This window comes from Stomoxys calcitrans, chromosome 4 (genome assembly GCF_963082655.1).
Source record: "Stomoxys calcitrans chromosome 4, idStoCalc2.1, whole genome shotgun sequence".
NCBI lineage: Eukaryota > Metazoa > Arthropoda > Insecta > Diptera > Muscidae > Stomoxys > Stomoxys calcitrans.
Window position 1 is genome coordinate 130,878,740 of NC_081555.1, and position 15,774 is coordinate 130,894,513.

Sequence of the window (15,774 nt, forward strand, 5' to 3'; positions counted from 1 at the left end):
GAACTTGAAATTTTGAGATCAATAGGGCGGTAAGAGAAATTTATGGCTAGAACAATTGAACAATTGAAGCACTGTAACTTAAGGGCCGGTATTAGAAAGCTTTAGTACGATCTGACACTGCACGTAAGCTGGACATTGAAAAGTTGCAAACACAACAGATGGCAACGGCATACTCCACTCGACTGATCGAAATGCTTGGTGAAAGCACTCCTTGTTCCGAAACCAAACCATTGCCCACTCCATGGAAAATGCGGCGAAATTCGTACTTGGGTACCGGAATTCTCCTCGAAGAAACCCATGGCATGACCAAAAGTGTCGAGATGCTACTGAAGCTAAGAATGCGGCGTATAGAGTGGCCCTGCAATCAGTAGCGAGAGAAAAGGAGAGGGGAGAAACGTCTATTCCGTAGAAAAAGAAGGATATTGAAAGACGTGAGTGTGAGCGAATTGAGATGTACAGGAGTCAGAATTAAGTCCGGAAATTCTGCCAAAGAATTAAACATCAAACCGACGACTTTGGTGCAGGCACATACATCCTCCTGCAGAGACAAAGAAGGAAATCTGGTAACTGACACAGCATGCTGAGGATATGGAAATAACATTTTACTCATCTGCTAGTGTCCGGAGGCCCCCGTAGCGCAGAGGCTAGCATGAACGCCTGGTTTCGAATCCTGGCGAAACCATCAGAAAAAAATTTTCAACGTCGCACGCCGTTCGCACTCGGCTATAAAAAGGAGGCCCCTTACCATTGAGCTTAAACTTGAATCGGACTGCACTCATTGATATGTGAGAAGTTTGCCCCTGTTCCTTAGTGGAATGTTCATGGTAAAATTTGCAATTTTGCTAGTGTCTGACGTTGGAGGCGAAGAGGATACCGCAGAACCAATCAATGATGATGTTATAGAATGTTTACCTCCTAATCAAATGAGGTCCAAGTAGCAGTGACCCGACTAAAAACCAACAAGGCAGCAGAAGCCGACGGGTTACCCGCTGAACCATATAAGACCGGAGGCGAAACGCTGATAAGGCGTATACATCAGCTTATCTGTGCAATCTGGCAAAAGAACGCATACCCGATGATTGGATCCTTGGCATACTATGTCCCGTAAACAAGGAAGGAGACAAGATGGAATGTGCCAACTACAGAGAAATAAGACTTCTCCCCATCGCATATAAGATACTCTCGAGCGTACTGTGTGAGAGATTAAAACCTAAAGTCAATGGAATACCTGGACGCTATCAATGCGGCTTTAGACCTGGTAAATCCACCCTGGACCAGATATTCACACTGTGTCAAATCCTGGAAAAGATCCGAGAAGGACAAATCAACACCTACCATCTCATTGTTGACGCTTTCGTTACCCCCATACGTTCAAAGGGTAAAAAACATCCACTTTGCGTTTTTTTTCGTTTGGAACTAGTTGACACTTTTTCGGGCTTGTGGTGGACCTAAAAAGCACTAAATCTAGTGCGAAAAGCAGTAAGTTGGGATCCCTGTTAACAACACTCAATCTGTCAACATGTTTTTGATTAGACAGTGACTAGTCAAAGGCTGGGACGTCTGTTCTAGCCAGCGACAGAAAAGCGGTACACCTCTTCAAGTCTAGATTAGGCCAAATAATTTTTTGAGCCTCTGGAGGGCGCAATTATTATAAAATTTGGTTGAAATTTTAAACGGTATTTTGCTTTTTGTCCATATCGGTCCATAATCTGATATACTTCTCATATATTTGGAAATGTCTTTGAATGAACTGGAGGATATATAAGATTCGGTTCATCGAATTCACACAAATTTAATTGCTGTAAATAGTTTCTAACACCTGGCCTATTTATTACATTCCAATTGTGATACTTCATACTCTGATGATTAGCGCCATCTCTACAACTAAACATAGTTAAATAGTTTGTCACAATAGCATTGCCATACAAGCATTTACAATACTTTTCTGTTTTGACACAACGTTGTCCGGCAACACTAAATGTGCTGTCAAACTTATCAAAAAAAAAAAAATTCACAACTAATCAAACGAAGCAAAAGAATTTTTTCTCAACGCCCAAAAAAACTTTTTTTGTTAATAAAATTTTGTTTTTTGCAATATTTATTTGAATACTCAACCGCAAAACATTCCGAACGGTGCAAACATTCTACGCGTAAACACACACAAACAACAGAACCAGCATGAACTTTTTAGGTTTTGGACAATCGGCCGAAATCGATATTGTTTTCGATGGTGCGGACGGAAAGAATACCGCAGAGGTCAAGGCAGAGGATGGGAAAATTGAAAAGATGTTACTCTACTATGATGGCGAAACAGTGTCAGGAAAGGTAAATGACCACAGTACACACAATGTGATTATGTAAAGTGAGTCGGAAAAACTCCGGCCCGGTGAATGCGAAAACGTCGCCGCAACCGAATTGTGTTTTTCTTTTTGTTGTTGTCAGGAATGAGAGCGGATTCAACTCCATGTCATCAAATAGTTATACGCCGACAGTAAAAAAGGCAAGAACGCCTCTTCCATACCGCCACGGGCCACAAAAATCATATATATGGCCAATGCCATATAGTGATGGACAACACTTGTTTGTTAATTAATTTGTTGTGCATTCATTTTTTGTATGCTATTGTTGTGCATGTCGCCAATGTTGTTCGCTTCGCGGTGGTGATCGTATCGTTTAGTAAGCATTTCTATTAAGCAACTATGAGACACTGATTTTCTTTTATTAACTTAACTTGTTATGTTATGATGATGGTGGTATTATGGAAGTTTTTTTGTTGTATACTCTCTTTTTTCCCTCAAAATTCGTTTGAAGGAGCATAAAATCTTAGAACGGATGTGTAGTACAGCGGAGGCAACAGCAAATCAAACCAAAGCTAAGTAAACAGCCTTTGAATGGTGACTTTACTGATATGACCTCCTTTTAAGTATTTTGTTTTTGGTTAGTGATAACAATAATTCGATTTTGTTCTGTCCGCAGCGAATATGCTTATGAAATGAGGCATTAGATAAATAAAATTGTGATAAACGATTTATGGGTGTGAGTGAACACTGACACGATGATCTCAGGCGATGTAATCTAATTTGGAATGGTGACTGCATTATAATCAACTAAATTCTTAACACAAATAGAACGAGCTAATTGAAAGAAACTCTCAGCTTTCCTTAAAAAAATGGGAGGCGTATCTTTGAAACGGTTCATGATGGTGTTTGTCGGCCCCTTAGGAATATGTTCCTAAAGTAATCGTTTGAAGTCCTTTGCATGTAAACTACCGAATTCTAATAAGTAAAAAACGTGTAGAGTTCCGGCCATGCCGAATCTTATATACCCTCCACCATTTATCGCAATTGTCAAGTTATTTGCACGGTTTCTCTTATAAGCAGGAAGCTAGGTAAGGATAATGGAAGGTCAAACCATAATGGATAAGAATCAGAGAACTGCATTAGACCCAATATTTGGCACTCAATAGACACTTATGTTTGTTTCCCATGCCACCACAAAAATTAGTTAAATAAGACTTAGAAATTAAGTTATAACATAATTTTTAAGTGGTATACTATATCAAGTTGTAACTTAAAAAATTAAGTCATAACTTAATTTTTAAGTGGCATGCCAAACAAAACATAAGTGTCATTTGAGTGTTTTTTTTATAAGTGTCTATTGAGTGCCAAATATGGGGTCTTATGCAGTTCTCTGATAAGAATTGCTTCCGATAGGTACTCAAGAAGCCAAATCAAGAGATAGGAGAAGTAATTGTGCAATCGGGTAAGAATCGGTCTCAAGAAATACAATCTGGAGATCGTTTTTTATGGGACATCATTTAATGGACCGACCACACCTTAATTGGTACATAGGTTGTTGTAGTAGCAGTGTGTGGTACACCACTGTGGTATAGGGTATTATAAGTTTCTGCATTTGTTTACAACGCTAAGAAGGAGAAGAGCTAGACATTGATAGGCATATCGATCGACTCAGAATTACTTTCTGATTCGATTTAGCCATGTCCGTCTGTCCATCTGTGGGTCCATGTATTCTTGAATTCAAGGTACAGGCCGCATTTGTCTACAGGAAATTTTCCACACATTACTTTTTAGGCTCAAGAACAAACGCTATTGATTTTGGTGAAAATCGGTTCAGATTTAGAAATAGCTCCCATATATATGTATTGCTCGATTTGCACTTTAATGGCCGTAATAACTATTGGGTTGCCCAAAAAGTAATTGCGGATTTTTTAAAAGAAAGTAAATGCATTTTTAATAAAACTTAGAATGAACTTTAATCAAATATACTTTTTTTACACTTTTTTTCTAAAGCAAGCTAAAAGTAACAGCTGATAACTGACAGAAGAAAGAATGCAATTACAGAGTCACAAGCTGTGAAAAAATTTGCCAACGCCGACTATATGAAAAATCTGCTTACTTTTTGCAGCAATAATATAAGAAGAAGGACGGGTGTGGCCACCGTTTTATTTTAGTTATTATGGGTGCGAAGGATGGACTGTGGGAGCTCGAGAGGCTACCTTTTGCTGAGGTCGTTTCCGAATAGAATATTTAGGATTTGTTGATTGTCTGCCACACCAGTTGCTCCGCATGGATCATTCCACTATCCGCAATCTATGGACGCGCCCGTAGGTCGTAGATAAGCTTCTAGTGACAACGAGAATACCTCAGAGATTATAGCTCAAAGTTCCGGCCTGTGTGGTGTTCATTGTTATGCCGTGACAGATGGTCACAAGAATAATCTAAACTTGAGGAGCTCTATCACTTTGTTTTTGTTAGCTTGAAGTCACTCATTGCATGCCTCCTGACATATGCTGATAGTATAGAGGCTAGAAGTAACATTTTCTGCAGAAGCAGTAAGGTTTAATTTTTTGAAGATTAGTCTGAATTAGCCGGTGTAGACAGTCGCAGGCTATTGAACTTTTTTAAAGCGTGCTGACCGTTTTAACGGTAGGTTCTATCAGACATTTTACTCTTTGATCTAAGTGAGTCAAAATTAAGACTGCCACTATACCCTAACCTATTCGCTCACAAATGCTGGACACTTTTGTCAGTATTGTCGTTCTTTTTATACCCACCACCATATGATGGGGTATACTAATCTAGTCATTCCGTTTGTAACACCTCGAAATATTAATCTGAAATTCCATAAAATGTAATCGTGTGGACGTTCTGAGTCGATCTAGTCATGTCCGTCCGTCCGTCCGTCTGTCGAAATCACGATAGCTGTCGAACGCGTAAAACTTCCCGCTTGAAATTTTGCACAGATACTTACTATTGATGTAAGAAGTTGGGAATTGTAAATGGGCCATATCGGTTCAGATTTAGATATAGCTCCCATATAAACCGATCTCCCGATTTGACTTTTTGAGCCCCTGGAAGCAGCAATTTTTATGCGATTTGGCTGAATGCAAAAGCATGTGGTGTTTTGTTATGACTTCCAACAAATGTGCAAAGAATGGTACAAATCGGTCTTAACCTGGATATAGCTCCCATATAATCCGATCTCCCGATTTGGCTTCTTGAGCCCTTACATGTCGATTTGGCTGAAATTTTGCATGTTTCTGTTACGACGTCCAATTATTGAGAGAAGTACCGTCAAAATCTGTCTATAACCTCTTATAGCTCCCATATAAACCATTCTCCCAATTTGACTTCTTAAGTCATTACAAGCCGCAATTTTTGCCGATTTGGCTGAAATTTTGCATGCGGTGTTCTGTTACGAATTCTAACAACAGTGCCAGTTTGAGCAAACTCTATAGTTATGTTGTATTTGTTGTAATTGTAATCAATCGTCAAGCTCCTGTAGGTGAGCAAGCTCGTTCAGGACCGATCGCCGCGGGAACAGGGTGGCCATTGGTTCCAAAAGGCTCCAAAAAAACTTGCCTTGTCATATCGAGCATCATAGGCACTCAGTATTTATGCAACAGCCGGTGCCACCCGACCTCTCACTGAGACTCTCCGCTCGATACCGCTGATTGCGGATAGTGCAATGCTTCGTACGGAGTAACTGCAACTGCAATCGCGTACAATCAGAGGTATCGTGTGGATAGTCTCAGTGATAAGCAGGGTGGCAAGGCGAGTTATTGGCGCCTTTAATAGACCGGAACGAGCTTGCACGCCTATAAGAGCTTGACAAGAATCGCCACCTCCACATGCAAATATGGCTACAACAACAACAACAACGTGCCACACAAGCAACAAAACCATTGCTCTTTTACATGAAAAATTTCAGGGCCCTATTATCTCTGGTAATCATTATGTGTCACCGAGATCTTGCAAATTAACAACTTGCGACTTCATTCTTTGTACCCACATGAAAGATAAGGTGTACGCCAACAGCACAGTGAAGTTTCAAGACCTGAAAAATAGAATTCGTGAGGCTGTGGAGGGCATGACAAGTAGCCAATTTGCGATTTGGTTATGGAAAATTTCATGAAAAGGATATGATCCTGTAAGCGCGGTCGTGGCCATTTGGCTGATGGTATTTTTTATTATTGTCGACATACCTTCCTCTTTATTATGAAATCCATCCAAACCATCCACCTCGACGGAGGCCACAGTAACGCAGAGGTTAGCATGTCCGCTTATGACGCTGAACGCCTGGGTTCGAAACCTGATGAGACCATCAGAAAAAATTTTCAGCTGTAGTTTCTCCCTCCCAATGCTGGCAACATTTGTGAGGAACTATGCCATGTAAAAACTTCTCTCCAAAGAGGTGTCGCACTGCGGTACGCCGTTCGGACTCGGCTATAGAAAGGAGCCCCTTATCATTGAGCTTTGACTTGAATCGGACTGCGCTCATTGATGTGTGGAAAGTTTGCCCCTGTTCCTTAGTTGAAATTTGCAAATTTTTGCAATCCCACCACCATGGATTCCTCTGAAAATTAACCTTTATTAACACAGTTTGTATTTAAATTATTATGCAACAATCAAGTCGGGAATTGGTTGCGGCTGCTATTGTCTCAAGTATCGGTAATCGGGGAATCGGTATTTAAGGGACCTACATCAGCATATAGACCAATTCGGATTATTCTTGGCACGGACGCTGGAAGTCAGAGCAGAAGTATTTGAGTCAAATGTCAGCCAAATCGGATGAAAACTGAGGCTTTTAGGGGTTCAGGAAGTCAAATACGACAGGGATCGGTTTGTATGGGGCTATATCAGTTTATATACCGATTCCAATCTTGGTTTGGTTAGGTTGGGTTAGGTTCTCCAGGGATTTAATGGCTGCCTGACGGTCTAAAAAGATATTTATGCCAATCATCGTTATGACATTATATCTTAGCCATTCCAACACTTCCTTAATTGCAAGGATCTTCGCTTGATACACACTGCAGTGGTGGTTGTTGTTGTAGCAGTCATGTCGTCGTCTTGTTGGAAACAATCCGTATAGAAGTCCAAGAAACTTCTATTACCATGGATATCGTAGTTCCAATCGGTTCTATCAGGAATAGTGGTACAGTACTTTTTATCAAAAAGCAGCTCAGGTAGAGTGTAATCCACACTGCCTGCAACATGATATTGTATCAAGAATAACACAGTGTCCGTAGCCGCCACATGACCAAAGAGAAAGCTCCCTTAGCCTCACAGTAGTGGTCGCAGCAATTTGTCTAGTCACATTGTGCAGAGGGATTAGATGTAGCATTTAAATCAGTGCATCAGATGGTGTCGTCCTCATTGCGGCTGTCATGCACAAACAAGCCTTCCTTTGGATCCGGTTGACTATTGAAGCGCCGTCCACCAGACCACTACACCATATAGCATTATAGGTCTGACAACTGCATTATATACCTAGTGCATGACGCGCGGTCTAAACCCCCAACTTTTGCCGATGGCCCTCTTGCAGGTATAAAGGGCAAGAGTTGCCTTTCTTGTCATTTCCACTTTGCTGTTGCACGTAGAGCTTCCTGAGGTATATCTCTTAGAGTGCTGGGAAACTTTCCCCGCTGCCGCAATTGCCACGTCATTAGCATATCCGACCACTTTTACGCCTTTTTATTCCAGAGACACTTATATATTATTAATGACCATATTCCAAAGTAGAGGAGACAGTACACCTTCTTGAGGTGTTCCTCTGCTGACCCATCTTTTTAGCTCCACAGATCCCAACCTGCCGTAATGCATCTTTTAGTAAGTAAATTATTAAAAACTTTCTTACGGTAGAGTTGATGCCTAGAAACTCCAACTCCTTCATGATTGACGTCGGTTTTACATTATTGAAAGAACCTTCAATGTTAAGAAATTCTACCATTGTATATTCCTTGACAACGAGAGAACCCTCTATGTAGCCGAGGGCTGTTTCAGTGGAATTGCCTTTACTATATGCATGCTGCTGCCGCGACAGTCGATCTCCAGGGATCATTTGCCTTAGATATGTTTCTATCAACCTCTCAAGAGTCTTCAGAATAAAGGATGACAGACTAAAAGGACGAAATTCGTTTTCCTGCTTTCGGAATGGAAATGACCTTCGTGTCCCTACATCCCACAGGTATATATGACATGCTGATACAAGCAGAGTCAAGAAACCAGTCTATCAGACACAGCTTGTAATTCAACCGGTGATACATCATTAGGGACTGGCGGCTTAAAGGAGTCGAAACTTCTTATCTAGGGGATAAAGAAATCAAATCCGGGAGTCGGTTTGTATGGAGGCTATATCAGTTTATAAACCGATTTGGATCATACTCGGCACTGCTACTGAAAGTCTTAACTCAAGTCCTTGCGCCTAATTTCAGCCAAATCGAATAAAAATTGAGGTCTCTAAAGGCTCATGAAGTAAAAACGGGATGGGTTTATATAAAGGCTACACCCAAATCTGAACCGAAATGGCCCATTTACAATCCCTAGTGACCTACATCGTTAGGAAGTGACAGTTCAAAATTTCAAGCGAATATCTTTATTCGTTCGAACACTATTGTGATTTTGGCAGACGGACGGACGAACATATCAATAAAAATCAATATTTCAAGGTGTTACAAACGGAATGACTAGATTAGTATTCCCCCATAATATGATAATGGGTATAAAAATAATTTTTTAATACTAAAATTTGGCTCTTTGATCCTCCTCTTGAAGTCTCCATTAATTGCTGATTTGCTTTGTTAAAAATAACTCAATAAAGCTTGAATTTTCATAAAATCATTACCTTGCTCAAAAATTTCTTCGTTCTTTGTTTGCTTCCAGGTAAATGTAACACTCAAAAAACCCGGCAGTAAGCTGGAGCATCAAGGAATTAAAATCGAATTCATAGGACAAATTGAATTATTCTATGATCGCGGCAATCATCATGAATTCAAGTGCATGACCAAAGCACTGGCACGTCCTGGAGACTTGCTGCAGAACACCAGCTATCCATTTGAATTTCCCAATGTGGAAAAACAATTCGAAATCTACAATGGTTCAAATGTGCGTTTACGCTATTTCCTACGTGCGACCATTGTACGCCGCATCAGCGATATCACAAAGGAGGTCGATATTGCGGTGCACACCTTGTGCAGTTATCCAGATGTAAATAATCCCATTAAGATGGAGGTGGGCATAGAAGACTGCTTGCACATTGAATTTGAATACAACAAAAGCAAATACCATTTGAAGGACACGATTATTGGGAAAATCTATTTTTTGTTGGTGCGCATTAAAATCAAGCACATGGAAATTGCGATTATCAAACGTGAATCGACGGGCAGTGGGCCAAACACGTTCACTGAAAACGAGACAATTGCCAAATTCGAGATAATGGATGGGGCACCAGTAAAGGGTGAAAGTATACCCATAAGGGTATTCTTGGCCGGCTACAATCTCACACCCACAATGCGTGACATCAATAAGAAGTTCTCGGTTAAGTATTTTCTAAATTTGGTATTAATGGACACGGAAGACAGACGTTACTTTAAACAGCAGGAAATAACGCTGTGGCGCAAAGCCGATATACCCCGCTATCATGCTCACAGTCAACATCAACAGGCTGCAGTGGCAGGACACAATACGCATCCCCATCATGCTCCGGCACACTTAGTGAGCGGTCCCCCCGCTCCAATAGCGGCTGGCCCGCCAATGGCCGCAAGTGAGGCAGCAACTGCTGTCTCCGCAGCGGCGGCGGCCTCCACACCGGCTGCTTTAAGCTCCGATGGCAAAATGGGCCTGTTCACGCGAGAAAGTCCCAATCAAGAATTCAGCCAGCAATCTCAAGACTCTATGCCCACATCGCCGGTAACACCTACAGCAACTGCTGCCCCTCCAGTCATGCCAATTGAGCGTGGCATGGGTGATGGGGCGGCAGCCATTAGCACTTCGCCGGTAATGCTTTCGACTACGCCACCACCGTTGCCAGCGGCAACGGCAGCCAACAACTTATCATCGTCGGTGGAAAATATTAAACAAAGCCATGATGATTTTCTAGAGACAACGGGCTCCGATAGAATGCACGACGATGAGGATGAAATAGTTGCTGGCAGTGGTGCCGGAGGCGGCGATTTGGATGATAAACCCCAGGTGGTGGCCTCTAGTGATTTCTTGGACAGTGATGATGCCGGTGTTACAAGCGGAGCTTGATGTTATGGCCAATCGAATTGAGTCGACACCAACAACACTTTAATAGCCACCAACAATACCAACACCACCACAACAACAAACACATACTACGATCAATTGCTGTTGTGGCAAAAAGGTCGTGTAAATATTTTTGCATCAAGTGCTTAAGCTGACAAAAACGAAATAAGATAAACAAATACTAACAACTCTCTCATTATAAAATAATAATAAAAACACATATACACTATACAAACAACAATAACATAAAACAAAAACAAAAAGAAAGAACACACAAAACAACAACAATAACTTTTAGGGCTTATTTTTAAAATAATGTTAATCAAACAACAACAACAACAACTAACAAAAGAAATCCTGTGAACTTTCTAAACCAAAACTAAAGCTGGATGCAGGATCATAAAAAAACCAACAATGGAGAGAACATTTATGATTGCATGAAAAACGATGTTACAAAAACGATTTAAGGTCATATAACGACTTCATTACGTGTCATTTGACATTGACACACTCATAGAAAATCAAAAAATAAGCCTTAAAGGCCAAAATAGAATGATCGCGTTGAGCTTTGTTTTTGAGCGTTGCGTTGCATTTCTCTACACAAATCCTACAAAAGCAACGCGGAATGTTAAAACATTTTCAACTTTGACGTTTGCCTCGCGTGATAAAAGAAAAAAAAAATAATCCTTAAAGGCCAAAACAGAATGAACGCGTTGAGGTTTGTTTTTGAGCGTCGCGTTACACAAAATGCAACTTTGCACACAAATCCCACAAAAGCAACGCGGAAAGTTAAAACATTTTCAATGTTGACGCTTGAAAGCGAGCGTCATTCTGTGTTGCATCGCGTGAATTAGTGTTTTAAGTCGTCAAAAGTAAAAATTGTTTAACTTTTGAGTATTGGTTTTCTGTGATATTTGTTTGCAGCGTTGCATTTTTCAACGCTCAAACCAAAGCCTTAAGGCCTAAACAATGAGAGCGTTGAGAAGCGTCGCATTGAAAAATGCAACTCTGCAAACAAATGGCAAAATTCAACTCGCAAAAGTTAAAGATGTTTTTAACTTTTACAACTAAAAACACTAGTTACGTGGGGCAGCACACAATGACGCTGGCTTCCAATCATCAAAGTTGAACTTTTTTTAACTTTTCCACCTTGCTTTTGTGGAATTTGTGTGCAGAGTTGCATTTTGCAACGCGACGCTCAAAACCAAAGCTCAACACAGAATGTTGAGGAGCGTCGCGTCGGAAAATTCAACTCCCAAAAGTTTAACAATTTTTAAACTCGACAACTAAAAACCCTACTTAAGGTGTTATCAGACTATCAGATGTTCTTGTGACATAACATGCTACATTGGAATTTCATTATGTGTGTCAAAATTGGCAATTCATACGATTCATCATTTTGGCTATCACACTAGTATTTTTGTATAACATAACCTAAAAATGTGAGCAAGCTGAATTTACAACACAAACAGCTGATTTCTTTATGTTTTTGTCAAAAGGAATAGAGCACCACTCTAATCGGAAAAATTAACAGTGTTTTTATGAAAAGTCATTTTCATGTGTCAGTTTCATTCGTATCACACTATGTGTGTAACTTTAACAACAGCAACATTGGACAGGTCATAAGACAAGAACAAATAGTGTGATGGCACCTTTACGTTTGGCAGCACGTAATAATGTAAAGTGGATTTAAAAAGGTGGTCTCAAGCGAACAGCTGTTAACAGCCGGCCAGGTTTGACAGTATTAAGATGTCAGATTTTTGGTTGCATTCTCTTTGTTATCATCTTCTTTCTCGCATATTCTCTGCTCATGTACGCACATGTATACACAAACTCACACAAATTTCTTTGTGTATGTTGGCAAAACGTCGATCATCTTGATGGCAAGATGGCGGATTGCACCATACGATTTGTGGTTGTTGTACAAATGAGACCACCTTTAATTGTTTCGCCATAATAATGACGCTAGCTTTCAAGCATCAAAGTTGCAATTTTTTTTAACTTTTCCCGCTTTGGTTATGCAAGATTTCTGTGCAGAGTTGCATTTTTGTAACGCGACGCTCAAAAACAAAGCTCAAGGCGACCATTCTGTTTTTGGCCTTTACAAATATTCCAATAACTATTTTGAACACCATTTTGTATGAAAATTTATAAAGTTTTTAAATAGGGTATATCTCCTTATCTGTGTATATAGCCTTGGAAAATTATGTAGAGCATAATAAAATAAAAAACAAATCTCTTTAAAAACCGAAAATCAGTTTATAGATTTCAATTATATAATTAAATAATTCAGAAAAAGCAAAGAAAATCGTTTTCAATTACGAAATAAATTTATACAATTATTTAATTGTTGGATTTGTTTGTCCAAGTGAAACCAATAGGTTTTGATTTTGCTCACAAAATAAAAACCTTTTAAAAAGGTTAAGGCGTAAGTGGTGTTTTGTAATGTTTTGGGTAGGCTATGCAGATCGCAATTTTAATGCCGACCAAGGCATTTCATCAGTCCAATCAGCCCCAAAAAAGATTACATGCTGATTGGACTTATGAGATACCTTGGTAGGCATTGAAAACGCGATCTCCGTATAGAGCTGGCAAACTATCGATAATCGCAACATTCGATATTTTCGATAGTTTTAATAATAAATATCGATAGCATCGATACTATCATTAATTTCCCCTTACCTATATTTCAAAAGAAAATGAGAAGTAAAAATCAGGAGATCGACTTATATAGAAGCAATATCAATGCTCAGATCAAATAAAACCAAGGTTAATAAAGTCAGTTGGAAGTGAATGAGAAAAATCATTGTACAAAATGTTAGTCTTATCGGATGAAAATTCCATCCTCTAAAGGCGCAATGTATCTTAAAGGATACATTCATTTTAGGATTGCTTACTTTCGTTTGATTTTGTAAAAAATTTAACTTAAAATTAAATATCGATAGTGCCATCGATATTTTGCCAGCTCTATCTTCATAGCCTGCCCAACACACCACATATGCCTTAACTTTTTATACCTTGCATCACAACTGTGGTACAGGGTATTATAAGCCACATGCAAGAGAGATAGACCCATTGATAAGTATACCGATCGACTCAGAATTACTTTTTGATTGATTGATTTAGCCATGTCCCTCTGTCCATTTTAATTTGTGTACAAAGTACAGGTCCCAAATTTCATCCAATCGTCTTCAAGTTTGGCACAAGCATTTGCTTGTGCCTAGAGACGAAACCTATTGAAATTGGAAAAAAATCGGTTCAGATTTGGATATAGCTCCCATATGTTCGGCCGATTTGGACTAAAATGGCAATTATATCGTCATTTGTTAACCAATTCTCACGAACGAGTGATTCTCTTAAAAGTCTCGACATTATTGGTGAATTTTATAGAAATCGGTTCAGATTTAAATATAGATCCCATATATATGTTCGTCCGATTTGGACTAAAACTACAAATATATCGTCATTTGTAAACCGATTCTCACGAAAATTGGCACAATGGATTCCCTTATGACTACCGGTATTGCTATTGAATTTAACAGTATTCGGTTCAGATTTAGATAAAGCTCCCATATATATGTTCTTCCGATTTGGACTAAAATTGCAATTATATTGTCATTTGTAAAATTAGATATTTTGGAAATTTCAATATTTGTTTTTAATTGGTCAATTTAAAAATTAATTGAAACTTTCGATAATTTTTTTAATTGGATCAGTTAAAAAATTAATTGGAAATTTCAAAAATTTTCAACTATTTTTCGATTTGATACCCAATTTTTTTAATTGAAAATTTTTTAAAATCACTTTTTTAAAACTGATTGATATTAACATTTTCGTGATTGAAGTAGTTTCAATTAAAAAAATTGATTGGATCCATTAATTTGGTGACTGAAAACGATTTTTATTTATTTCTGTGTAGTATACCACATTTTTATTTGATTCGGTAAAAACCGTGTAAACAGTACACAAACAAATTTTTTCAATTGTGAGTTAAAATGTTGACATTTTCAATTAAAAATTTAATTGATTCAGTTAATTTTTTGTTAATTTAATCACGAATGTGATTGAATGTTTTGTAACGTACCTCAAGTTCATGTTCCGAGAGGTAACCATCTGTGTACCAAATATAGAAATAAAATAAAATTTTCAAAAAATTTCAATCATTTTTTAATTGGATCTATTAAAAAAATTTATTGAAAATGTTAAAAACTAAATAATTTTTTTTTTTTTTCAATTAAAAAATTAATTGATTCGGTCAATTTTTTGATAGAACCTGAAAATTTTGTAACTTTTGTAACGCACCTCAAGTTCATGTTCCGCGAGGTAAACATCTGTGTACCAAATATGGAAATTTAATCGAATTTTCAAAAAATTTCAATAATTTTTTAATTGGATCAATTAATTAAAAATTCAAACCTTTTTTAATGGAATATGCAATTTTTTTAATTGAAAATTTTTTCAATTACTTTTCGAAAAACGTTAATTGATGCTATCATTTTCGTGATGAAGCAGTTGTCTTATTTTATTTCTTTTACAACAAACTATGATTGTGTAAAGTGAATAATCTCAAGGAAAAATCTTCATATGAATGGAGCTTCACCTGGGAAAAGGAAAATTTTGCAGCATTTAAAGAATAAAAAACAGTAAATTTTATACATTTTTACATAACTTATAGGCGATCAAATCAGTTTTATATGACAGCGAAAATATTTTCTAATATCTATCATAGGGTGATGACTTTTTGAGTTTTTTTCTCGAAAATTATTTCCAGTTGCACGAATGAATGAACTTTAGCCTATTAAGGACTTAAATAAAATGTATTCCATTTGAAATTAAATTTTTGCGACATTTTTTAAATGGTTTTGTGCGCGAGGTTTATTTTCGAATCACCTCATAGGCAATCTTAAATAAAAACTCATAAAAATATGATACAGGTATATGAGGTTGTATACAAGTCATCACCCTAATCTATATCTTTGGTATTATGGTCTTTTCATAAAGCCGCCTTTCTTATTAAGGCAAACAAAAAACCCTTCCCATAATTTTTGATGCTATTCCCCTCTGTGGTGTCTCTCAACAAATTTCAAATACATCGATTTATATGGACTCATAGATGAAAACACTCCATAAAAAGTTGTAATGATCCGCAAATAAACATTTTAAAACTAGGAAAAATATTAACTTTAGACATCCTCATTAAAAAATATTCATCTCATTAAAATCTCCA

The 15,774-nt window shown here is 38.1% G+C and overlaps 2 protein-coding genes across 2 annotated transcripts in view; one reads left to right on the forward strand and one right to left on the reverse strand.

Annotated features, from left to right (window-relative positions):
• Window positions 1-15,774, reverse strand: part of LOC131997388 (general odorant-binding protein 28a-like) — a 91,721-nt gene that overhangs the window by 68,536 nt on the left and 7,411 nt on the right. The window lies entirely within an intron of this gene.
• LOC106086456 (vacuolar protein sorting-associated protein 26) lies at window positions 2,000-12,801 on the forward strand. Its single transcript, XM_059368352.1, has 2 exons — window positions 2,000-2,325; window positions 9,183-12,801. The coding sequence occupies exons 1-2, from the start codon at window positions 2,179-2,181 to the stop codon at window positions 10,548-10,550; spliced, it is 1,515 nt and encodes a 504-aa protein (XP_059224335.1). The 5' UTR covers window positions 2,000-2,178; the 3' UTR covers window positions 10,551-12,801.